Genomic DNA, 27,387 nt, shown 5'->3' on the forward strand with positions numbered 1-27,387 from the left:
GCCTGTCTCTGCATCATTTCTGTCCTGTTCTTCATATATAGACATTCTTCCAGATTTCTCTTATTATAGCTTTTTCTGTACTCTAGGTGATACAATTCAGAAACTAAGGAATTTTATTTTGAGAACCATATTTTAAACTTTTGGTCTCAATAGTCCATTGAGTCTTTCAGTGAAGAAATGCCACTGGTTTTAACTCCTGAAAGACAGTCCTATGATTAATGCAATCTGCCACTTATCCAACTGAATTACAGTGACTCATATTCTGTAAAAATCTTCCAGATTTTCTTGTTACAACCACACACTTCAATGTATTTTATTGTATGTGATAGGCCAACTCAAGGTAGCACATAATTGTGATGTTGTAAAAAAAAAAAGGATACTTGTTTTCTATAATATTTAACAGAGAATGGAAAGTTTGCCCATTGTTCTTTGCAAAATTGCTGAAGCATTCTCAGATTGGATGGAGGATGTCTCTGAACAACCAGGTTTTTTTAAGTCTTGCCTAAGATCCTCATTTAAATCTAGGTCTGCACTTTGACTAGGACATCCTACCACATTATTATGCTTTGTGTCACAGTTTGTGTAGCGGAGGACCCTTGAATGCAGACGAGCAGACAGCATGACAGTAAGTGAAATGATTTAATATACAAAACTTACTTCAGAAGGTGATGGCAAAAACAGACATGGGCAGGCTTGATACGAGCAAAAGGACAAGACATGAACAGGGAGGGAATGATCCGAAATGTTTCCGTGAGGAATGAACAGAACAGATGTGTGTATATGGAGCAGGAACCAGATGAAATGAGGAGACTGAATGCTTAGTGCAGGTGAACCGAATGAAGCTGATTAAAATCAGACAGGAGAGAACAGAACGTGGCTGGAGCAAAACAGAGATTCTCGGATACAAACTAATAGAAACACAACTAGTAAACCATGAAATTAAAGCATCACCAGAAACATGATCCAAAACATGAACTAGAAGACAAAAAACTAAAGCATGACCAGGAAAATAATAAACAGAAGCATGATTCAAAACCTATCAAGAAATAATAATAAGAACCCAGAAACACCCACAAATCATGACACTTTGATCTAAACCATTCCTTTGTAGCTCTGGCTGTGTGGGGTTGTTGTCTTGCTGGAAGGTGAACCTCTACCCCAGTCGTCTGCAGCCTCTAACAGGCTTTATTCCAGGATCACCCACCTGAGCTGTGGATCTCTGCAGCTCCTCCAAAGTTACCATGGGCTTCTTGGCTGCTTCTCTGATTACTGCTGTCGTTGGCCAGCCTGTCAGTTTAGCTTGATGGCCATGTCTTGCTAGATTTGCAGCTGCGTCATATTCTTCCCATTGTAAGATTAGGGACTGAACCTTCTAACTGACTTGTCTGCTGTGTTTCTAGGTCTTCACAATGCAATTTGTTCACTAATGTTCTCTCACAATCCTTTGAGGCCTCTACAGAATAGCTGCATTTATACTGAGATTAAATTACACACTAATGGAATCTATTTGCAAATAAGGTGAGTTCTAAATCACTTGCACTTTGTTTTATTAAGGGGTATCAGTCAAGGGGCTGAATACAAATATACAGCAAACTTTAAGATTTAATTTAAGAAAAAAAAAAAATTCAAAACCTACATTGTTTTTCTTAAGTTAATCTCTGTAAAGGCACTTTTGATTATAGCTGTACCCAAAAATGCTACATATGAATGTGATTCAAAAGACAACATATTTTAACATTGAAAGTAATGTTCTTATTTTTTAATCTGAACTTTAGTGATCCAGAGACCTGAACAACAGAAATACATTCTGACTGATATTAGTTTAATAGAGACTCACATTTTCTTTGTGAGATTGTGCAAACTGAAACCTCTAATGGACTTTACCAGTCCACCAACCTCTTCCGTTTGTTTGATATATATGTTTTAATTAAGTTAGATGACCATCCTCAGAGAAATATCCACATCATAGCAACAATGTGCAGAAAATTATGCTCACTCTGTCTCTTGTTCCCGACCTGCACTGAGAACCGAAGCAGTTCTGGGTTTTCTCAGAATTGCAGCCACTGCTACAATTCTGAGAAAACCCAGAACCTCAGCCTGTGCTCTAATTCCTCCCAAATGTGTTCTTGAAGGTTGAGGTCAGGACTCTGTGCAGGCCAGTCAGGTTTCTCTACTCCAAACGTTATACATTTACAGCCATGGAAGTGATTGGAACACCCAAATCCATTGATTTAGTGACTGGTTGATTGGGAAAAGTAGCTGTCTTCCAATCCGAAAGTTGTGGGTTTTATTCCAGCTTCTTCCTGCGACATGCAGATGTGTCCCTGGGTAAGGCACTTAACCTAAAGTTGTGTGTGTTTGTGAGTGTGATTGGGTAAATGTGACTCTAGCGTAAAGCACTTTGAGTGGTCGGTAGACTGGAAAGATGCTGTATAAGTTCAGTCTATTTACAATTTAGTGTTGTGACCCAATACTTTGGCAATATAGTGTATATGCTGTCTAATAATTATAATAATAGTATTTGATTTTACACACACTTTCTACTGTCTCAATATAAGGTAATGCTATGTGGAATGACAATTTGTTTGCCTTACAAATAAATTGTTCTCAGAATGTGTTGTAATGGCCTAAGTAAAGGATGAAGCATGCATGTTTTTCTGTTAAAGCTACCAGCCGGCCTTTTCTGTAAAACCAGTCAAATTCACTTTAGATATAGTTTGTCATGTGCAGAACAGCATATTATGCTCAATTTTGTTTTGCTATTTTGTTTGAAATGATAAAATTCCCCCTCCCAAAAATATCATGCACAATTGCCTCTAGTGACATCACATAAGGCAAATGATTGGAGTTCTTTTAAGTACGTCAAGTTGTATTTTACTAGTTGTTTTGTTTTAAATAAAATCCCCCAATCAAAAGTGCCAGATTTTATTTTATCTTTTTAAAAACTAATCAGCGATCATGTGGGTTGTTTTTATATAAACCATATGGTCTCGTAAATAGGTTCCACTGGATCATACGATATTTCTTGTAGAATGCTGTATCACCTTTTACTTCCACCAAAAATGATTGGCAGGCAGACAGACTAATGAGCCTATTTCTACCATTTACCTCACCTAAGCATCCAATTGGAGCACAGTCCCATCTTTACCATCAACAATTCTCACTGCTCGGGAGTCAGAAAGAGAGAAGCTTAAGGATGAGTTCAGACTGAACTCATTGACCTGCCAAATTACCTAACTATATAAGGTCATCCAGCAGACTACGGCATTCATTTTACAAATAGCCATGGGAACCAGTCAGATGGAAAAATTCACACAGGAATATTAACAGATTTGTAACTCATCATGGCTTGGTAAGAGTCAGACATGTAAAGTAGAACCCCTGGCAACTCAAATGCAACTTGAATGCTTCAGAAAGTAGAAGACAACTGTCAGAAGTTGTCCACGACAGTGTCTACTTATGACCGCCCATTACTTTGCCTCTTGTGATGTCATCAACCTAAATATTCCAACAACAAAATTAGATGTTTTCAGTGCAAGTTTTAAAAACTTTGGATTTTGTGAAATCCTGCAGTGGCAGTCCAGACCTCATTACCTTGCTCTGTTTTTACTGTCGCCACACAGTACTGGGTACTCCGGCTTCCTCCCACAGTCCAAATACATGCCTCTTAGGTTAATTGACCTCTCCAAATTCCCCTTAGGTGTGTGAATGAGTGTGTGCATGGTTGTTTGTGTGTTGCCCTGCGATGGATTGGCGACCTGTCCAGGGTGTACCCCGTCTCCCGCCGATAGACTGCTGGAGATAGGCACCAGCTTCTCTGCGACCCACTATGGAAGAAGCGGTAAAGAAGATGACTGACTGACACCACTGGACTTTATATTTAAAAGTTCCCATTTCTGTGAATGCATTCACAGAAATAAAGATGCATCTGCGGCCCAGACGATGCAACAAAAAGTGAGGAGGAAATGTGCTGAGCAGGCCTAACCAACAAAAGGTGTTGAAGGTGATCTTGTTTTTAGGTAGAGCCAGTGATAGAAACTAAACATGGAGGGATATGTTTCCATGAGAAATGGCTCTGCTGTGGTCTGAATGAGACTGAGCTGTCCTACTGATAATTCAGATAATTCTGCGAGCAGAGCAGAGTCCAGTTTAATGGAAACAATGAATCACCCACAAGGAGTCCAATTTATATACAGTCATGCTTTCAGAAGAGGGAAAAAGCAAATCTGGTGATGTTTGCAAGTTTTCAAAACTGAGGTCAAAATGTTAAGAGCTAATTATACAAATATATTAGAATGATGGATTCAACCTTCTAATCAGGAATAACTGTTTTATAAAGATTTAGGAAATACATACTTTGATACTGTTTCAAAAAACAAAAAATATATTTTGCTGATCACAATTTGTGTTTCTTGCATTGGTGTAAAATACAAACAGGACTTTTGAATGGACAGAAACTTCACTTTTAATAACTAGAGCAATCTTGAGAAAATATAATTTTTGCTGTCAGAGCACAAGCTGACCTTCCAAAGTTTACTTGAGAAAATAAACAAATAAAACTGCTCTCAAAGATAAGCACCCTACCACCCACTCACACTGCCTGTATAAATAAAGCCCCATTAGCCCACTGGTCAGCTTTGGAGCTGCTGATTAGCATTTGACCAGCCAACAAGATGAGGGTTAGAAATAAGCGACAGTTTCAGATATTAACAATTAGAGAATCCAGATGGAATATGGCAGAGGCCATGCAGCATAGACCAGGGAGGAGGAGGGGTTCAACAGGGAGGGGGTCTGGATGAACTTGGAAATAATTGGACCGCAAAACAGGAGCTGGAGAACAGGGAACTAGAACACAGAAGCTAAGAAATGCAGACAAACTCACATTACAAAAAACAGTCACACTGTGGATGTTGCAGTACTGTAGAAATGTTGGACAAACAACATCAAACCGTGATCACTCTTATAAAAAATATATATGTAAACAGTACACTAACTGTACACTTTATTAGGCACAACTGTTTAATTACTTGTTAACACAAGCAGCGAATCAGCCGAGGCATAGTATCAATACAATTCAATTCCATTCAACTCAAAAATACTTTATTAATCCCAAAGGGAAATTAAATGTTGTCGTAGCTCATATTATGCAGGTTTATTCAAAGAGCCATTGTACAGGTCCTTCTCAAAATATTAGCATATTGTGATGAAGTTCATTATTTTCCATAATGTCATGATGAAAATTTAACATTCATATATTTTAGATTCATTGCACACTAACTGAAATATTTCAGGTCTTTTATTGTCTTAATACGGATGATTTTGGCATACAGCTCATGAAAACCCAAAATTCCTATCTCACAAAATTAGCATATCAATAAAAGGGTCTCTAAACGAGCTATGAACCTAATCATCTGAATCAACGAGTTAACTCTAAACACCTGCAAAAGATTCCTGAGGCTTTTAAAACTCCCAGCCTGGTTCATCACTCAAAACCCCAATCATGGGTAAGACTGCCGACCTGACTGCTGTCCACCAGAAGGCCACTATTGACACCCTCAAGCAAGAGGGTAAGACACAGAAAGAAATTTCTGAACGAATAGGCTGTTCCCAGAGTGCTGTATCAAGGCACCTCAGTGGGAAGTCTGTGGGAAGGAAAAAGTGTGGCAGAAAACGCTGCACAACGAGAAGAGGTGACCGGACCCTGAGGAAGATTGTGGAGAAGGGCCGATTCCAGACCTTGGGGGACCTGCGGAAGCAGTGGACTGAGTCTGGAGTAGAAACATCCAGAGCCACCGTGCACAGGCGTGTGCAGGAAATGGGCTACAGGTGCCGCATTCCCCAGGTCAAGCCACTTTTGAACCAGAAACAGCAGCAGAAGCGCCTGACCTGGGCTACAGAGAAGCAGCACTGGACTATTGCTCAGTGGTCCAAAGTACTTTTTTCGGATGAAAGCAAATTCTGCATGTCATTCGGAAATCAAGGTGCCAGAGTCTGGAGGAAGACTGGGGAGAAGGAAATGCCAAAATGCCAGAAGTCCAGTGTCAAGTACCCACAGTCAGTGATGGTCTGGGGTGCCGTGTCAGCTGCTGGTGTTGGTCCACTGTGTTTTATCAAGGGCAGGGTCAATGCAGCTAGCTATCAGGAGATTTTGGAGCACTTGATGCTTCCATCTGCTGAAAAGCTTTATGGAGATTAATATTTCATTTTTCAGCACGACCTGGCACTTGCTCACAGTGCCAAAACCACTGGTAAATGGTTTACTGACCATGGTATCACTGTGCTCAATTGGCCTGCCAACTCTCCTGACCTGAACCCCATAGAGAATCTGTGGGATATTGTGAAGAGAACGTTGAGAGACTCAAGACCCAACACTCTGGATGAGCTAAAGGCCGCTATCGAAGCATCCTGGGCCTCCATAAGACCTCAGCAGTGCCACAGGCTGATTGCCTCCATGCCACGCCGCATTGAAGCAGTCATTTCTGCAAAAGGATTCCCGACCAAGTATTGAGTACATAACTGTACATGATTATTTGAAGGTTGACGTTTTTTGTAATAAAAACACTTTTCTTTTATTGGTCGGATGAAATATGCTAATTTTGTGAGATAGGAATTTTGGGTTTTCATGAGCTGTATGCCAAAATCATCTGTATTAAGACAATAAAAGACCTGAAATATTTCAGTTAGTGTGCAATGAATCTAAAATATATGAATGTTAAATTTTCATCATGACATTATGGAAAATAATTAACTTCATCACAATATGCTAATATTTTGAGAAGGACCTGTAGATGCTGATGGCTCTGGGCAGTAAGAATCTCCTGTAGCGTCTGTCTTACAGCAGATCTGAAGAAGCCTCTGACTGAAGATACTCTGTTGTTGTACAACAGTCTGATGAGGAGGATGGTCAGTGTTCTCCATAATGTTCTTTTTTATGAAGAAGTCCTTTTTTGCCTAATGATCTCCAGAGATTCCAGAGGCGTCCCCACAACATCCTTCTTTATTATCTTGACTGCAGAATCATCTGAGTATTTCTGTAGATGACAGGAGTCTGTCTTGCACTGGAAGTCTGAGGTGTACAGAGTGAAGAGGATTGGTGAGAGTACAGTACCCTGTGGTGCTCCTGTGCTGCTGACTACCTGGTTAGACACACAACCCTTCAGTCTCACAAACTGTGGTCTGTTTTTCAGGTAGTCTTTGATCAAGGAGATTGTTGAGGCCTCCACCTGAGTCTTCTGGAGTTTCTGACAAAGCCAATCAGGTTAAATTGAGTAAATGCACTGGAGAAATCAAAGAACATGCATTGACCAGAGGACAGTGGGTTTGTTGAAGCAGCTTTATGATTGCACCTTCAACTCCAACTCCACAGCGATAAGCAAACTGAAGGGGGTCCTGATAGTTTATTGTTTGCTTACTCAGGTGGGCCAACAGGAGTCCCTCTAGGATCTTCATGATGTGGGATGTCAGGGCAACAGGTCTATAGTCACTGAGGACCGATTGTTGAGTTTCCTTTGGTACTGGAACAAGACAGGAGGTCTTCCACAACACTGGAACCTTCTTCTGGGGCAGGCTAAGGTTGAAGAGGTGCTGCAGAATTCCACAGAGCTGCTCTGCACAGGCATTCAGGAATCTAGAGCTGACACAATCTGGACCTGCAGCCTTATTCCGGTTTCAGTCTTCAGTTGTCGATTAACCTGACTTCTTGAGACACACAGGTGGAAGGGGGAGGCAAAGGGAGCATCAGCATCTTCTGATTTGGTTGAAGGCAAACATGTAGAAGCAGAAGGGTCAATGGCTGACGGGGAAGATAAAACATTTGAGTTGTGACAGGAAAGCTGTGGGTCAAAGGAGAGTGGGATGTCTGTTTGGCTGTGAGCAGGAGAGGAGGATGCTGAGCTTGTTTCTGAACTAACCCTATTAAAGAGTGTATTTAGTTTATTGGCTCTGTTCAGACATTCATCGATGCGATCTTCCTTCTACTTGAAGTCTGTGGTCTTCTTCATTCCTGACCACACATCTCTGATAATGCTTTGATGGAGCTTGCTCTCCAGCTTCGTCTTGTACACCTCCTTGTTGTCTCTTATCTTGACTTTAAGTTGCTTCTGTATACTCCTCAACAATTGCCTGTCTCCCTCTCTGAAGGCTCTTTTTTCTTGTTAAGCAGGTCCTTCAGGTCACTGGTGATCCAGGGTTTGTTATTGGGAAAGCATCTCACCATTCTGGTGGGGATGGTGTTATCCACACACAAGTTTGTATTGTTGGTTACACACTCAGTCATGGCCTTGATGTCCTTTCTGTGTGGCTGGCACAGTGCATCCCAGTCTGTAACTGTAAAGCAACCTCTCAGGGCTTTTTCAGCTTCCTGTGACCATTTTCTCACAGTTCTCTTTTTTACAGGTTGCCTCTGAACAATTGGCTTATATTTCGAGCAGAGAAAAACAAGATTGTGACCTTATTTTTCCAGAGGAGGTCTTGCTGTAGAGATCTATGGGTCCTTGACATTTGCATAGAACAGATCCAACATTTTGCTTTCTCTGGTAGAGCAGCTGACAAACTGTTGAAACATTGGAAATGTAGCAGAGAGTAAAGGATGATTAAAATCACCAGATACTGCCACAAATGCATTGGGGTGTTGTGTCTGTAGCTTAGCAACAATTGAGCTGATGGCATCACATGCAGTGTTGGCAACATCTAAAAGTGGTCCGTATACTGTTGCCAAAATAACACTGGTGAACTCTCTGGGTAAATAATATGGAAGAAAACTTACTGCTAACAGTTCAATATTGGGACTGCAGAGACGACAATTCACAGTAACATGTCCTTGATGACACCATCTGTTGTTCACAGGTACTGCTAGTCCAACTCCTTTACGTTTGCCGCTCCTCTTTGAATCTCTGTCTGCTCGTATGGTCAAAAAGTCTGGCAGAGAGATGCTGGAGTCAGGGATATGATCCTGCAGCCACGTCTCAGTGAAACACATAATACTGCATTCCCGATACTCTGGCTGGGTCCTTTGTAAGGCTTGGAGTCCACCCAACTTGTTTCCCAATGATCTCACATTGCCCATGATGATCGATGGAAGGATGGTTTGAACTTCCTCTATCTCTCTCTCCTTTTGCTCCTGCACTGCATCAACTGCGCCTCCTTTTCAGTTCAACAGGATAGGAACAGGATATTTAGGCATCTGAAGTTGGTAAAAACAACTTGAAAAAGTTCAAGGCAAGCACCAGAACTGAGAATAAAGGAGATTTAAGTGACTTTGAAGGTGGTGTGGTGGTTGGTGCCAGAAGGGCTGGTCTGTACTATATTTTAGAAACTGCTAATCTGCTGGGACACACACAACCATCTATCTGGTTTACCGAGAATAGTTAAAAATTAGACGATATAAGGTAAACAGCAGTTCTCTGGATAAAAATACCTTGTTGATGTCAGAAGTCAATGTGCAGACTGGCTCGAGATGATAGAACAGCATCACTACATCAAATTACCTCTCATCAATCAAGGTAAGCAGAATACCGCCTTTGAATGCCCAGTGTTGTAAACTTTGAAGCCAATGACTTGCAGACGACCACACCAGATGTCACTCCTGCCAGCTAAGAACAGGAAACAGAGGCTACAGTTCATGCAGGCTAAGCAAAATTAGACAGTAACAGACTGGAAAAATGTTGCCTGGTTTGATAAGTTTCCATTTCCGCTGCAACATTCAGATGGTAGGGTCATTTCAGGCTGGTGGTGAGGGTGCAATGATGTGGGGGATATTTTCTTGGCACACTTTGGGTTACTTTGTACCAAACAAGCTGTGTGTAACAGCCTACCAGAGTATTTTTGCTGACCATGTCCTTTCCTTTATTACCACAGTGTACCCATCTTCCAATGGCCACTTCCAGTACAATAATTCACCATGTCACAAATCTTCAATCATCTCAAACTGGCTTCTTGAGCAGGAAATCATCCAGTACAAGCATGCAATGAAATCAAACCATTGCTGCTCATAAAAAGAAGTGCAAATAGGCTGAGAAATTATTAGACCAGTAGAAATCTATCAGTAACTAGAAAGCAACCCTGTCACTTGGTGCCAATTAATATCAGCTGGTTCAGTCCCAATCCATGGCTGCTAAACTTTTATTTAACAAGGTGTCACACAAGAAACATCCTATGAAGGGCAAAACAAATGAGCCCTCTCAAGACCTTATCCTTTGGTTGCAAAACATCCTGATGGCATTGATTACAGATTAATTTCTAAACGAGTGATGGTTCCAATGAGCACTGTTGGGAAAATAATATTACAACAGGAAAAATAATCTGCTACCAGGTGGCAAATACATGAAAAGAGTTATTCGAATGTTCCCAGGCCCAGGGATCACTTGTGGAGAGCTCCAGAAGGACCTGGAATTGATACAACCAGATACAAGTACCTCAGGGCAAAGAGTAAGTAGTGCAGTTTGACTTGAATCCGATCGAAAATCTAAAGATAGATTAAAAACCATCCCTCAATAGTACAAAGAACGGGCCCTCAGAAACTTTGGGATTTGAAGACTGCTGGAAGCCAAAAGTACACCCATGTGATGTGCATGTGACTAGTTTCTCCATCCAGGAAATGCTTTTATCGTACATCAGCAACAAACATTTTTATATGAAGTATTAGATTTCAGTATCATTCCATGACCCATTTCCTCTCATCTGAGGGTGAAAGTTGGGACATTTGAAATTGGACACAAAAGGGTGCTGCAACTAGAAAATGTTTCAAATGCACATCAAAAGTGGTTTGGGAGATGATACATGTACAGGGGTTGGACAATGAAACTGAAACACCTGTCATTTTAGTGTGGGAGGTTTCATGGCTAAATTGGACCAGCCTGGTAGCCAGTCTTCATTGATTGCACATTGCACCAATAAGAGCAGAGTGTGAAGGTTCAATTAGCAGGGTCAGAGCACAGTTTTGCTCAAAATATTGAAATGCACACAACATTATGGGTGACATACCAGAGTTCAAAAGAGGACAAATTGTTGGTGTACGTCTTGCTGGCGCATCTGTGACCAAGACAGCAAGTCTTTGTGATGTATCAAGAGCCACGGTGTCCAGGGTAATGTCAGCATACCACCAAGAAGGACCAACCACATCCAACAGGATTAACTGTGGACGCAAGAGGAAGCTGTCTGAAAGGTATGTTCGGGTGCTAACTCGGATTGTATCCAAAAATCATAAAACCACGGCTGCCCAAATCATGGCAGAATTAAATGTGCACCTCAACTCTCCTGTTTCCACCAGAACTGTCCGTCAGGAGCTCCACAGGGTCAATATACACGGCCGGGCTGCTATAGCCAAACCTTTGGTCACTCATGCCAATGCCAAACGTCGGTTTCAATGGTGCAAGGAGCACAAATCTTGGGCTGTGGACAATGTGAAACATGTATTGTTCTCTGATGAGTCCACCTTTATTGTTTTCCCCACATCCGGGAGAGTTACGGTGTGGAGAAGCCCCAAAGAAGCGTACCACCCAGACTGTTGCATGCCCAGAGTGAAGCATGGGGGTGGATCAGTGATGGTTTGGGCTGCCATATCATGGCATTCCTTTGGCCCAATACTTGTGCTAGATGGGCGCGTCACTGCCAAGGACTACCGAACCATTCTTGAGGACCATGTGCATCCAATGGTTCAAACATTGTATCCTGAAGGCGGTGCCGTGTATCAGGATGACAATGCATCAATACACACAGCAAGCCTGGTGAAAGATTGGTTTGATGAACATGAAAGTGAAGTTGAACATCTCCCATGGCCTGCACAGTCACCAGATCTAAATATTACTGAGCCACTTTGGGGTGTTTTGGAGGAGCGAGTCAGGAAACGTTTTCCTCCACCAGTATCACGTAGTGACCTGGCCACTATCCTGCAAGAAGAATGGCTTAAAATCCCTCTGACCACTTTGCAGGACTTGTATATGTCATTCCCAAGATGAATTGACGCTGTATTGGCCGCAAAAGGAGGCCCTACACCATACTAATAAATTATTGTGGTCTAAAACCAGGTGTTTCAGTTTCATTGTCCAACCCCTGTAGGCTAAGAATAAGATTGGGGAACAGACCCGACCTATACCCCACTGAAAATGTATGGACCATGTTCCCTGCCAGGAAACCAACCATCTAAATCATCTTTGTTGTTTTAAAAAAATCATTAAAGTTGTGCTATGTATCAAGTGTTCATCATGGCCCAATTAAATCCTTAAAAGCCAAAGATTATTACAACATCCATGTCCACAAAGAATGTATGCAAACGCGAATCTGACCATATCTGGGTGGCTTTCTGGGTGGATTCTTTTCTATTATTTTAACAATAATACCTTAATGACTTTCACTGGTTGCTACACTGCAGTTCTGCAGTTTTCTGTCTGAAGAGCAAAAAAAGTCTAAAATGTTGTGTATCATTAAAACCCGAATGGAAGAAACATCCAAACACATTTGGAGAGAAAAACATTTTATTTTACAAACATTAGATCTTTTATATTCACATTCTTGTAATTATTATTTTTCAAGAACTCAGGGTCAAAAGCAGCTTCAAATAGCTTAATTCAGTCAAATTAAAACTTTTCTAAACACAGGATCAGTTAAGGCCTTTTGTGCTGTAAAATCCACATTGTGATCATTTTTTAGGACATAAAGCATAAAGAACAGCTCTGTTCACTGATTCATAGGAGGAAAAACATATTGAAGCAGCTTCGCAGACCACCTCTTGACACTAAGCTGGGCACATAATCAAAGCCTTAAATTTAGTTTTTGATGAATTCAACATGAACCTAGTTCTAAACATTAGAGTTGCACAACAAGCATTTCCAAGGCCTCACAACCTGGCTTTGCCTGCTGTCACCTGGAGGTTCTGCAGCTTCATGGCCATGGCCATGTTCCCAGTGATCTTCAGCTTCCCTTTGAAGAACGCCTGATGTAACCAGAGATAAAGGGACAAAGAGGAAAAGTCAGTTTGAATATTTACTACAGCAATAGCCCTGATATGTGGATCTTTTGACAGAAACAGTAAGTCGCTAATGAAACTGAAATGGAGAAAGGTTTCATTTTATTTATAAAGAAACTGAAAATCTAAGCTTTATTCCTGCCTATTTTTCTCCATCATCTTTGCTTTAAGCTGCTTTTTGTCACTGACCACAATAAGGAGTTTGTAATATTGCTGTTCCTCTGTGCGCTGGAAGCACATGTTCTCTACATACAGAGGCTCTCACAGACCACTAACTCCTGTTAAAACTCAAGGTTTTTGAGACCTAAAAACTACTGGACATAAATATTGTCCAATCTTTCTCTACCTTTAGCGTGACATATCTTATACAGGCCAACTGGCAAAACAAACAATTCTGTTAGAAGAAACAATATAAAAAGTTAAAAATGCTGCAAAAATCTGGCTGCAAAGGATGTCACACCCTTAAACAAATACTTTTAATTTAATGTTAGCATTCAATCGTCTTAGGTTCATCTACCATCAGTTACAGTGAATCTCACTAACTTGAAATAAACTTCAGATGTCCTAGTAAGATGTTTTGCTGACATTTGTCCATTTGTGTCCTTTGTTAAAAGTTTGCATAAAGGAACAAAGAATCAGTTGAGTAGAAAACAGAGATGGCATGTTTGGCACAAATACACCAGTCTGACGGGCTCTCAGCCAGCACTATAATCACAGCAGGTCAGTGTATAAGGTCACTTCAGCTCAGTTCATTTCTGGAAACTGGGAGATTGCTTTTAAAATTTCCTCTTTCCCATTATACAACTGAGTCCAAGATGTCAAACAGAGCCATCAGGCAGAAGTGTGTACTCAGACCATCTCACAGTGTAATTAAATATGTATAGGACTTCAAGTGTACACACCGTTTGCGGGTTCAACTTTCCCGTCATCAGATCCAGTAGATCCTCATCACCAATGGACAATGTGCAGTCTGCCTTTTTGCCTAAAAGAAATATTAACACTTAACCGATTCACTGTAGTTTCAGCAAAAAAAAGTCATTGCAATCAATGAAGCCATATTTAAAGACACCACTCAGCATTTGACAGCAGGCATATAATGTTTCATTTTGGAGATACAGCCATGGAAAGCTCATCTCCTTCCCTTTTATCACCGTGCGCTGAACAGAAGGTTCTGATTTGCATTTTGATGAGAGTTTCAGCACAGTGAAAAGCATCCTCTACGCACCACACATGCTCAAGTTCATCTTTTAAAATTTCAGGAAGGACAAGTCCGAGTTTGTGCCTCATCCTACACAGTTTAGATGAAAATAATATTTCTGGCCATGTTTCTGCTACATTTCAGGTCAAATGCCAGAAAAAGTCCCAATTGGCCTAGAACAAAACAAAACTATTTCACTCATGCCCAAATCAGCCAGCATTCCTGCCTAGGGAAGGATAGTGATGTATCAATACACATGAGCTAACAAATATGTATGTTAATTAAACAAAATCACGGACGTTTAGTGTGTGTTGTAGTTGAGTTGAGGATTCCTGGCAGTTGAAAAATGTAAAATCAGTGTTTCTCAAAAGAGAGTTGAACATACCAGCTCTAACTGACAGATGTGACTTGCATCATTATTCATACCACCTAAATATTCAAAGATTTTCCTCATTTGTATATGCACACACTTCAATGTATTTTGGGGGGACTAGACCTACATCCTGACTGGATGTAGGTCTAGTCTTTAACATGAACATTACATCTAAACCATTTAATTGTAGCTCCGCTAAATGCTTCAAGTCGTAATCTTGAACCTCAAGTCTTCTTCGGTTTCTAAAAGCTTTTCCCTCATCACTGTTTGGCAATTCTACACCAATCTATGACCAGTGTCCCCATCTGTTCTTGAGTAGAGAATCCCCACAGTGAAATGCTGCCACCAACATGGGTCCTGGATGGTAGGTTCAGGAATATTTGCGATGATAATTTTCTTCCAGACAGAATGCTTGAGATGTAGACCAGAAAGTTTAGTTTTGGTCTCCTTCGACCAAAGCTAATTCTTATTTATTCTTTTCTTTAATTAACCAGGCAGGACAGATTAAGGACAGGTGACTATAAAAGCAGACAAAATGTAAATAATAGCTAACAAAACAGTATAAATACTCCACTAAATACTCATGTTACCACGAGTACTTCTTCCATGTTTGTGGCAAACCGTAAATGGGCTTTTGTTCAACAGTGGCTTTCTTCTTGCCATACTTCCATTTATGTTCAGATTTATGAAATGCTCACCAAACAGTTGTCTTGTCAGATTCTCCCACACCAAGCTGTGAATTTCTGCAGGTCCTTCAGAGTTACAACGGGCCTCTTGGTTGCTTTTCTGATTAATGCATCCTTTGCATTGCATGTCAGTTTAGGTGGAGTCAGTTTAGTTTTAGCCATGTCTTAATATGCTGTAAACTCCTTCCATTTTCAGATGATGAATTGAACGTTGCTCTGTGAAAGGTTCAAAGGAAACTGTTTTATACCCTAACCCAGCTTTAAACTTTCTCCCTGACCTGCCTGCTGTGTTCCTTGGTCTTCATGATGCTGTTTCTTCACTTTAGGGCCTTTTCCACCAAACTGGTTCCAGTGTTTGACTCATGCTGGTGCTGACTAAGTTCCCACTGAGACAAACTCTAGCCTTGAAACCAATGCGAATCCAGCACCAATTCTCTGCAAGAACAAGAGGAAAGAACCTCTTTCAGCAGGAGCTAGGTCGGGGCGGGGTCATTGGAACAGCATCCAATCCACAGGTTGTGAGCGTCATGTTTAAAACTCCTGAGTTTACTAAAAAAATTTTAACGGTCAAATTCAAAACATACAAACAGTACAAACACGATGCCTTAACACTAATGAATATGTAAATAAAATAATAAATCTTAGAAGCTGACTGGCTGTTTTGTAGCTTATTTTTAAAATCCCCCGTTAAGCAGTTTAAGTAGGTCAACGCACCATTTACAGCTGAAACTCTATTTCCGACTCAGTTCTTTAACAACGTTGCTATTTTAATATCACCACAGGTGGCGCTTTGATCTTGCTCTAGAAGTTGTCAGAGATCAGCTGATCAGGATTATGAAGCGTTCACAAGCACAGCTGTTTGTTCAAAACAGCCTTAATAAACTAGGGTGGTGATTTTATGGTATCTGTTTGCAAGGATACTGGGATAAATAATGTTATTTAAGAATATGAGATGTCTCCATGCACTAGGATCCCTAACAAAAACACAGGATGAGGATTAAACACTAACTGGATGAGACATTTCTAATGATGAATCACTTTAGTGGAAAAGCGTTACAATGTTCTCTAACAAACCCGAGGCCTTCAACTGGATTAATACTGAGCTTAAATTACACACAGGTGAACTTCGTTTATTTACCAATGGGATGAACTCTGACTATAGTTGGCTGCACTTGATTTCAGACTGAGTTTAATTCAACTTAACAATACTTTGTGTTGGTCTGTTACATAAAATACATTAAATTCTGTGGTTGTGACGTGACAAAATGTGAAAAGTTCAAACGATATGACACCATGCATCCACCTGAGTGACCTTACGAAGGAGTGTGTGTCATACATTTGAAAGTCTGCAGTAATGGTCACGTTCCGATAAATTAATACAGCACAAAAACTAGGGATTTGAGCAGTTCCAACAAAATAACACACTGCCAAATTGAGGCAGCAAACTGAAGTGATACAAAGTGTGTGATGTCCTGCTATGTGGCAAATTTATCATTTCTTTTCCAAGTTCAATGAATGTAGATAAGGAGAGAAGGGGGTATAAAAGCAAATCCGAGTTGTTCACAGATTGTTCATGCTAATATTAGGATAGCAGGCAGAGCTTAGCATTGTTCTGCACCAGCTAACACCCAACACAGTACCTGAGGCCCCTTTCTTGGCTTATCTTGCATGCCTAATTTCTCCTTCCTTGTCTCCACTCTTCTCATTTCTGCTGGACCAGCAAATCAATCTTTGCAGACCATCTATAACAAACGTCTTATTTTAGCAAAAGCACCAGAAGGGGTGAGAAGCAAACTGTGACGGAAAGCTAGATGAACTGTAAACACTGACATGAAGGCGTATCGCCTGAGGAACCTCCTCGAGGGGCCATGACCTGTTTAACCTTCACTACTTCAGCAAAAAAATAAAGGCGGGACTCATGCAGGTGTGTCAGGCATCATATGTAACTGAAAGCAACGGTACAAGGAAGGAATGTTTGGTGTTGCCTGATGTCCTCCGCTTCACTTTCACTTCTATTCGCTTCGCAGGTGGAAGAGACAGAAACCTGAGAACAAGCTAAGAAATGAGCTGAGACAGACATGCCTGTGAGAAAGATATTGTGTCACTTCTAATTTACTTAATCTCTGAATGTATTTTTTTCTGATACTGCAAGATTGCAATTTCTAAAAAGCAGAACTTCAGAACTTTGAAGATGCCCGACGACTCCTGGTAAACACAAGTAATTGTCCCAAAGTAGATCTTTTAGAAATTAAGCAATACAGATTTACACAAAATATGATCATTGAGTAGAAACAAGCAAGTACATAAAACTTTAGTCATCTAAGCTGCAGCTCTGCTTGCGCTGCGCATGGCGAACCAAAGCAGTGTGGGTGCAAATGGTTTTTTGCCTTAAGTTAGATGTATGCTACATTATACTTAGTTTGCTGGGTGGAGGCAGTGATTATTCCCTTTTTATGTCAAAAAGGGATAATATCAAGAGGGATTTAGTATAATACCTTCTCTTTGAAACCATAATAGGGGTTGCCACATTACTGATGACGCTTATAAATCAGCTCTATGAAAGACGTCATCGTTGCAACCAACAGAGAGCCAATAGCGCGAGCCAACATACAAGAAGCTGTGCACATGTTGCTAGGTAAGATATGGTGGAAGCCTGGTTGGTTGTGTATTTGTAAATAGAAAAATGTATTCAATATTTTCAAATGAAAGGAAGAATGGTGAAAGGCAAGTTGCTCTGCTAACAAAAGTTTATGTCCTGACCAGATGACTCATCTTTCACATGTCAATGGTTGGGTGCCTGAAGGCATACTATTGGCATATGATGTGTTCCATTTGTACGTGGAAGTCAGAATTTCCAACCTCAGGAGTAGAAAATTTCAACTGGAACGCCCCCCAAAGTCAGAATTACAAGTAGGAAAGTCAGGGCAACAGGACTATTCCCAACTTCTGCGTTCCAGATTGCTGCTACTTGCATGAACAGTGTGAAACTTTCTTACCGTGACTGTGCTCTGTATCTTTTATGTAACATGTAGTCAGTAGTACACGTACTACTTTTCAGTGTTTTCAATGGTGTTTACATGCATGAATTACTGCCTAGATCAATGTTTATTGTCATTGTTGTAAAGCCGCTGTGTAGCTAACAATACAAACAAAAGCTAGCAGAAAACTGGAATGCTATAACTCTAGGATGACGTAAAGTCAGACTTCCCAGTTCCAACTTTTGAGGATGAAGGAACGCAGCATAACTATGTGACACGTCATTGTCGACATCATTACCATTACCATAAAACAGAAGACGCCATTGTATGATGTGAATTGTTCCACCCAGCAGCATCTATCTGATAGACAGCAGTTATTCTTCTAATCATGAAAGATGAATACAGTGGTTTTGTTCGGCCTGTGGAAGAGTTTGCAGAAAGTGTGGGTGAGCCAGAGGTCATTAACAGCCCACCGTCACAGAACACATGGCTTCACCGGTACGACTGATTTCTGTTTTCTGGAAGGAAAGTCCCATGTGCCCGGTGTGTGAGTGCAGCATCCGTTGTCTAAAGAAGTGTGACGAAGTCTGAACGACAGCCATCTTAGTGGTTAGCGTCAGTCAAGTCATCTGAGCGGTCCGTCCACACCTAGCGTCATGTCAGCAAAACTTGGCACCAGAGTCCAAATCGGGATTACTTTGAATATGACTGCGTTTTAGATAAAACCAAGTGTCTTGTAGTGCAGGGTGACCAGACGTCCCCAATTTAGACGACCTGTCCCCGGAAATGTCTCCGATTTTAGCGTTTTGTGAATGAGAAATATTGTGTGTAGACTTACTACTGCTGTTAACGTTACAGACAGAGTAAAAGAAGAAAAGCTGAGTGCTGAGGGCTGATCCTGGCCGTGATGAAGGTTTGTTTCGTGGTAGGAAACGCTAGTAGTGTTGTCAACATAAAAAAAAAAAATGATTAAAAAAACAAATGGCTTGGATGGGTTTTGTTTTACTAAAGGTAAATGCTAATAAACCAAGATCTTATGAACAAACAGAACAGCAAATAGAAAGAAAAGAACACAACTCCCTGATTTGGGAAATTAGAGCTACAGTGTCAACAAAGATTTGTCCAAAGTAAGATGTTTTAGAATTCATTGGTGACCTTTAGTTTATATTTCCTAAGTTAGTTATGAGTTGTTTTGCTAAATTATTTTAGTGATTTGTGAACTCAGACTGGGGGCTATTTTCCATTCAGTTTGGACATATGAAAGTTACTGAAAGGAATCAGAAACAGGGAAGTGAATGAGGCAAGAACTGCATGAACTGAGAATGATGAGAAGGGAGAGAGAATCACCTGGTTAAATGTGCATTTTTTCTGTTGCATGAACTTCTAGCTCCAAGTAAAAATAGTTGTTTTTATCTTTTTGCTAAATATGGCAATTTAGGTATTTCATCAACTGAGGAAAATTGTTAAATAAGTTAATATTTAAAGGGTTATTCTAGTTTCCTAGTATCTAAAAATATCCAACTACTAAAGGGTATCTGAAACTAAAATTCTTATTTGTTAAATTGTAATTTTTCGGTATGTTATACGCTCTGTTTTTGGAGAGGATTGTGATTATATTATGTCTCTTTTAGAATAGTGAACGTCTGACAGAAGAAGAGAGAGGCGGAAAATAGTAAGACTGATAGAAAGAAATGTAAAGCTAAGAGCAGGGAAAGAGCAGATGAGTGTTAGAAAAAGGAGGAGAGTAAAGAAGACAGACATTACTACTGCTGTTTATTTGTTTTATTACTCTTAGGAAATAGTAACCACGGTGTAGACAGACTTTCCTGCTATTACACTTGATTTTTATAGTTTAATTATGAATAAATATTTTTAAATAAATGAAACTGTAACTGTACCAATGTTTTCATTATATCTTGATAACATTTATTTCTTTTAATCTCTAAACTGGAAATGTCCCCGAATTTGATTTCAGAAAAAAGACTAAAACTATAACTGAAACTAATAAAAGCTAAACTAAAACTGAGCATTTTCAAAAAATAAAAAATATATTAAACTAGCAAACAAATGCTAAAACCTAATCAAAACTAAAGTAGAATTGAAAATGTGAAGTCAAAACTAAATAAAAACAAATGAAAATTGCAAAACTATTAAAACCTTGCTGTCAATCCTATTTTGCCAATAGGAGAGCACTTAGTCTCGTCAGAATGTTGGGGCATACAGTGGGGAATATCTTTGACCATTCCTCTTTGCACCATATCTGCAGATCCACCAGATTCCTGGTTCCTCTCTTCTCCTCGGGATTCAGATCTGAGGACTGAGATGGATGTGGAATATGTTCTATTTTACGTCTGGTGAACCATTTCCAACCATTTTACCACGTTTTGGATTACTAGATTACTCTGATGAAAAACTCAGCAATGACGCAGTTTCAGTTTAATAGTAGAGTTCACCAAAATTTCCTTTAAAATTCTCTGGTATTTCTAAAAGTTTATGATGCCGGGCATTTAAACAAGGGTCCCATGGCCATTAGAAGACAAACAGGCTCACAGAATCACAGATTGTGCTCAACAGTGGAAATGAGGTGTTTTTTTGTTGAAAGGCTCGAGCTTAGTCTTATCTGACCAAAGCACACAGTTCCAGTTCAAGCCCCTTTAGAGTTTAGTAAACTCCACGTTTATTTGTTCTGGTGGGACAGAAAAGGCTTTTTTTCCAGCCATGTCTCCTAAACAACCAGGTAGCATGTATATGGAGTCTAATGGCTATTATGGACACTTGCAATGGATGCCGCTCTTTGCTGTAGCTGTCTAGCAGTGAGGTACTTCTCAGTGAGGTATTTCCTCCCTGCTCACGGTGTGAGACGACTAGATCAATATGGCTCCTCGAGCAAATGGCCTTCAGACAAAAGAAATGGACCACTGTGTCCCATCATATTTATACCTCAGGGACAGAGACCTGGATGACTTTTTAGATGTTTCTAGAAGCTCTGATCAACTTAAACAAATAAAAAATGATTGCCTACTTATTTATTAAGTGCTTGTTAGGGGTACCGACAATTCTGCCACTGGGGATTAAAATTTCTTAACAAGATTTTTCTCCCCCTATCGACTAAATGTAAACAAATTAAAGGTTGGATTTACATAAAAATTTTAATGTGAGATTATGATACTGCAATAAAAGAAGAATTGAATTTAAGGTGTTTTACACATCTTCACCAGGGGTGCCAATAAATGTGGCTAGCACTGTATACAGCAATTTCTGAGTCTGCTAACAGTGGGAACAGTGTTCGCTAAAACCAGGCGCCACAGAGACAGTTTCTTCCCCCAGGCTGTTTCACTGCTGAACATTCAATAGAGTACAAAACAACAGCATACAGATGTTGCAAATGCACCTTTTTATTTATATATGTGTATATTTGTATATTGTATATATGTATATTCTGTAATGCAAAAACAATACCAAAGAGCAAAGTGTACCGGAGTCAAATTCCTTGTTTGTATGTTTGTATGTACAAACTTGGCAATAAAGCTGATTCTGAAAAGCCGCTGAATGCATTCTGTTTGGATAATAAAGCCAACTCAACGAACTCCTTTCAACTCCTTTCGAACTCCTCCGCCTGAATAACAGAGAGCCTTATCCTTCTATTTTGAAGGACAGCGCAGATCTCAGAAATAATGGCTTAGAAGTGGGATGTATCCCTGGGGAGCCCATCTAATGGAAGAGTTTGGTGGCCATTTAGGAGGAGGTGTGTTTGTGTGTGCTTATATGAGTGTGGGTCCAGCACACATTCAGTATACTGCTCTGGTCAGATGGCTTCTTCTACACTGACAAAGGCATCAGGTGGATGGCAAGACAAGTTCTGGGCAGATTACATTTTCTTGAATGAGAACAGAGTTCTTACCTTTTCTTGATGATGTCTTGTTTCATGTTTTCAAGTGCAACAGAGAAGAATCATTGTTCTCACAATTCATCAAATGAACCATTTTAAAGAGTATTGTTTTGAAAAGTCTGCTCCGTGTTTCAACTACTTCACTGAAGAGTTTTGTTGTGGTATGTTTGAGCTGTCAAACAAAACCAGAAAGAGCCACATTTGATACCTGAATGCACCTGTAAAACATATCCATTGAACTACATTGCTAGCACTACATTCCTCATACTGCTGTAATAAAGAAAGATCTATAGAAACTAAACACATAATCAAACCCCACAGTGGCGAATATCTTTATGTCTTAAGAGATTTTAAGAAAAAACAGCAGATAAAACGATCTTTCAGTCCAATTTATCCAGTTTATTTTAGGATTTAAATTACCTCAGAAATCCAGGCAAAAACAGAACTAAGAGGGAGGACTGTGATGTTCATAGCTGTTTGTGTCTTTGAAGAAGCAAACCCTGTGAACTACGATTTTTTCATATTCTGTGGGCCGACAGAAGTCTTATAAAGTAAAAACCAACAGTTTGAACGTTTTTTCTTTCAGTCTGATATCTAGTGCTTTAATAACTGGTCCTGACACACTACACCTCTAATTTTCAAAGTTTTCTTTCACAATTTTGCATTGTTTTATGACACCAATTCTGTTCAACCTGCCAGGTGGGCTGTTGTGTAAAATATAGTTGCTGTAATTGGAAAAATAGAATTGACCAACATGTTTACATTTGCCAGATGAGCTTTTCTGCTTGTTGTACTACAATGATAAGAACCTTAAAGGGGACATATCAACATCCATTTTCTAGCCTTTAAATACATTTTTTTGTTTCTAGGAGTAAAGAAAAGTAGAATTTAGTCGCTCCAGGTGCTGCGGAGATATTTTTATATTCTGGGGTGAGCTTCAATAACAAGGAGTTCAGACCAAATCATTGCAGTCTCACTTTATACAGACCATAACTGAATGATTAAGTGTTAAAAGGAATAATTTAAATACATGATATGTCCCCTTTAAATGTTAAATCTTGCCATGAGGACAGTGTTAGTTATCCAGTGAAAACCTACCAAGTCCTGCATGTCCTGGTACAGCTAATATTAAAGTTCATAACAAGCATGTGTCGCTAGAATGGAAGAAATTACTGATAATCAGAAAGCTTCAGCTGCAGCTCAATACATTTCATATATAGAGTATATCACAAAAGTGAGTGCCCTCATATTTGTTTATATTTTATTATATCTTTTCATGGCACAAAACTGAAGATATGACACTTTGATACAATATAAAGTCAGTGTACAGCTTGTATAACTGTATAATTGTATAAATTTGATGTCCCCTCACAATAATTCAACACACGGTTGTTAATGTCTAAACCTCTGGCAACAAAAGTGAGTACACCCCTAAGTGAAAATTTCCAAATTGTCCCAAAGTGTCAATATTGTTTGTGGCCACCGTTATATTCCAGCACTGCCTTAACTCTCTTGGGCATGGAGTTTACTAGAGCTTCACAGGTTACCACTGGAATCCTCTTTTACTGCTCCATGACGAGAACACGGAGTTGGTGGATGTTAGAAACCTTGCGTTCCTCCACCTTCAAGACTTCCTTCTTTGTGTCATAGTCCCAAACTATGACACTCCCATCACCATGCTTGACTTTAGACAAGACACACTTGTCTTGTCTTGTACTCCTCACCTGGTTGCTGCGCCACCCGCTTGACACCATTAGAATCTAATAAGCTTATCTTGGTCTCATAAGACGGCAGGACATGGTTTGTGTAATCCATCTCCTTAGTCTGCTTGTTTTCAGCAAACTGTTTGAGGGTTTTCTTGTGCATCATCTTTAGAAGAGGCTTCCTTCTAGGACAACAGCCATGCTGACCAATTTTATACAGCATGTGGTGTATGGTCTGAGCACTGACAGGCTCCAACCTCTGCAGCAATGCTGGCAGCCCTCATACGTCTATTTCCAAAAGACAAGCTCTTCTTTGGTGGACTATGGAGAGGCCTGCTCTGAGCGGAACCTGTTCTGTTAAACCATTGGAGGGTCTTGGCCATGAAAAAATTGTTGTTTTATTCATGATTTGAGTAAGGGAAAACACACAGAGACTGCTGCTTAAGTAATGTTAATTGCGCTTACCCCACCAATGCTAATATTAGATGTGTGGAACAGTTAAAAATTTAAATTCCATAATAAGTTTGTCTTCATTTTACTGTAATTGTAAAATCCTGTTTTACAGCAACTCCTCTGTCATGCAAATCCTATTATTATGACTTTATTCTAGTTTAAATATTTAATGACAGCCCAGGGCAGGAAGGGAAGGGAACACATTTTATAAATTAAAAATAGTTTTGTGCGATATTTGCTTTTCTCCCTCAACATCAACCTATAGAGAGGATTTCACATTTTCTGTCAGAGGTTGTAATCTGGGATGAACAAATATGCATACACTGACTATACTGCTTATTTCCTACCTTTCAACTTAAAACACACAGCAGAAAACACACCAGTTTGAATGATATAATAAAAAGAACAAGAAAATTAAGCTAAGAATAAACAAAAAGGTTTTATTCTAAATGTATCCAGAAACATCCAAATCGCTAGTAAAGACGAACAATAAATCACATTCTTGATTGGAGAGTTACAGAAGTCCATTAAGATACATACCTGGATCATTTGTGACAGAACCTTTGCCATTTTTCACATCCACAACCCAAGTCGCCTCTATTCCATTAGGGCCATCCTTCACGTTGAAAGCAAACACTCCACCGACCTTCTTGACAAGTTTCTCTCCTTCCTGAAAGAAATCCACAGGGCGTTTTAGAGCTCCGCAGCATCTCTCTCGACCTTCAGAGAGTGCTGACAGACAGTATCTAAAATCAAAATCACACCAGTGAAAATGTGTCCTGCTGCCAACAACCCGCAACAAGGTGTCAGACACTTCAGACTAAAACACAGCTTCACACTAAAGCCGTGTGGGACCAGCTGTGTTGCTCCATTGGTCAAACACTGTATGTGAGAAACACAATGTGTCTGCATCTGTTAAGATATAAAAAGGATTATATAAGATGCAACACTGATCTCGACAGGTTACAGAGTGTGAAAGCCTCATCACTCAGAGACAACTTGACCTGTATTACATTCTTCACTTCTATATGAACAAATAGGTCAGATAAGCAGGCATTATGTCTAGAATTTTTATAAAACCCTTCATACCAGCAGTTGTGGGGTTAAAATCCAGCTCTTCCAAGTTCCTTTAGGTCGATATTATCTGTCCCTAGTTAACCAGGGTGCAGAGAAACCACCCACATGTTTTACCCTTGGGTGAAATGCTCAAAAGCACTCTCCACACAAACCAAATTATACAGAACAAGATCTTGAGAAATGTGATGACGAACAGAACACCAGTCAGGCTGGAGGTGTTTAGAAGCCTCTCAGCGTGAGCAACTTCCTGAAAAGGTGGGAGTTCACACAGCTGGGACAATCGAAGACTTCCGAATCACAGGGAATATTTTTTTTATGATCCTGGACTTTGTGTACCAGAGCATTCATACACAAATGAAATCTGAAAACCTGTTGAATTCACCAGTACAGTGCCTTGCAAAAGTATTCACACCGCTTGAAATATTTCACATTTTGTTGTGTTACAATATAAACTTCAACATAATTTAGAGCAACTTTATGTGATACACCAGGGAAAGGTGTAAAGTGTGAGTAAAGAAATTATAGTTTTATATTTATTTTATATAAAAATCAGGAAAATGTAGCATGCATTTATTTGAGCCACCCTTCATAGAACTCATTTTTAGTGCAATTAAAGCTGCAGGTTTCTACCAGCTTTGCACACCTGGAGGCTGAAAATATTGCCCACTCTTGTTTGCAAAATAACTCAAGCTGGTCAGAATAAATGGCGAGTATCTGTATAAACAATGATTTTCAAGTCTTGCCACAAATTCTGGAATAGATTTAGGTCTAGACTATTTGGACCTTTCTTTCACACAAATATGGTTTGATCTCAAAACCATTCAATTGTAGCTCTGGCTGTATGTTTGTCGCTGTTCTTCTGGAAGGTGAACCTCAGACTCTAAAATCTTTCGCAATGTCTAACAGGTTGTCTTCCTGCATTTAGCTCCATCCATCATCTGGTCAACTCTGACCAGCTTCCCTGTCTCTGCTGAAGAAAACAAACCCCACAGCAAGAAGTTACCACTGCCACACTCCACCGCACGCATGATGTGTTGACGATTTTGGGCAGTGTTAGTATTCCAGCTCACATGGTGTTTTGCATGTAGGTCAAAAAGCTCAATTTTGAACTCATTTGATCAGATAACATTCCTCCACAAGTGTCCTTCTTTTAACAATACCATGGGCCACTTGGCTAATCTTCTAATTAATGCTCTCCTTATGTAGACCAAGCCTGTCAGTTTAGGTGGACGGCCATGTCTTGTTAGGTTTCAAGTTCTGACACACTTTCCATTTTCAGATGATTGATTGAACGGAGCTCTGTGAAAGGTTCAAAACCTCGGGATCTTGTTTTATACCCTAACCTGCTTTAAACGTCTCCACAACTTTCTCCCTAACCTGTCTGCTGTGTTCCTTGGTCTTCATGATGCTGTGTGTTCTCTAATGTTCACTAGAAAACCTCTGAGGTCGTCACAGAACTGCTGCATTTATACTGAGACTAAATTACACATCATTTAGGTGTGTAATTATGAGTATCAAAGTAGAGAGGGCTATATACAAAAGGATACCACACTTTTCAGATTTTTAATAGTAAAGCAAATTGAGAACCATGTATCCTTTTTCCTTCCACTTCACTATTACTACTTCTTGTTCTATCACATAAAATCTGGCTAAAATACACTGATGTTTGTGGTAGACAAAATTTAACGACGTTCAAGGGGTGGGAATACTTTTGCAAGACACTGTAGCTTGAACTGCTGGCTGGTAGTTGTACATTTAAGGAACTGGGATTTGCTTTAACAGAGCCTTCAGCCAACAACCTCACTAATGCACAAAAATTACTCCTACGACCGCTTTTCTCTCAAACAGAAATGTAAAAATATTTGTCACACACAAAAAGATCACTCATTTTCTGACAGATGTCAAAGTTTAAAGAAAAAAATCTTTCACACAACTAGAAGCTTCGCCGGTGCTGAAGATTACTGATGATGTTCATCCTGAAGCATTTATAGAAAGCAGCCTGCTTGGTAGGTTTCATGGCCCGCCTTGATCTGTTATCAATCATTTTCTACAGCTGATGTTCCTAATTC

At 39.9% G+C, this 27,387-nt stretch overlaps 1 protein-coding gene across 1 annotated transcript in view; it reads right to left on the reverse strand.

Annotated features, from left to right (window-relative positions):
• Window positions 1–12,452: 12,452 nt before the first annotated feature.
• scp2a (sterol carrier protein 2a) overlaps window positions 12,453–27,387 on the reverse strand; it is a 33,518-nt gene continuing 18,583 nt past the window's right edge. The window contains exons 14-16 of the mRNA XM_047368727.1: window positions 24,782–24,911; window positions 13,864–13,943; window positions 12,453–12,928 (exon numbers count right to left, since the gene is read on the reverse strand). Coding sequence (XP_047224683.1) covers window positions 12,833–12,928; window positions 13,864–13,943; window positions 24,782–24,911 — 306 coding nt within the window. The 3' untranslated portion in view covers window positions 12,453–12,832. The remainder of the gene's footprint in view (window positions 12,929–13,863; window positions 13,944–24,781; window positions 24,912–27,387) is intronic.

The sequence above is a fragment of the Girardinichthys multiradiatus genome, chromosome 6, assembly GCF_021462225.1.
Source record: "Girardinichthys multiradiatus isolate DD_20200921_A chromosome 6, DD_fGirMul_XY1, whole genome shotgun sequence".
Taxonomy (NCBI): Eukaryota; Metazoa; Chordata; class Actinopteri; order Cyprinodontiformes; family Goodeidae; genus Girardinichthys; species Girardinichthys multiradiatus.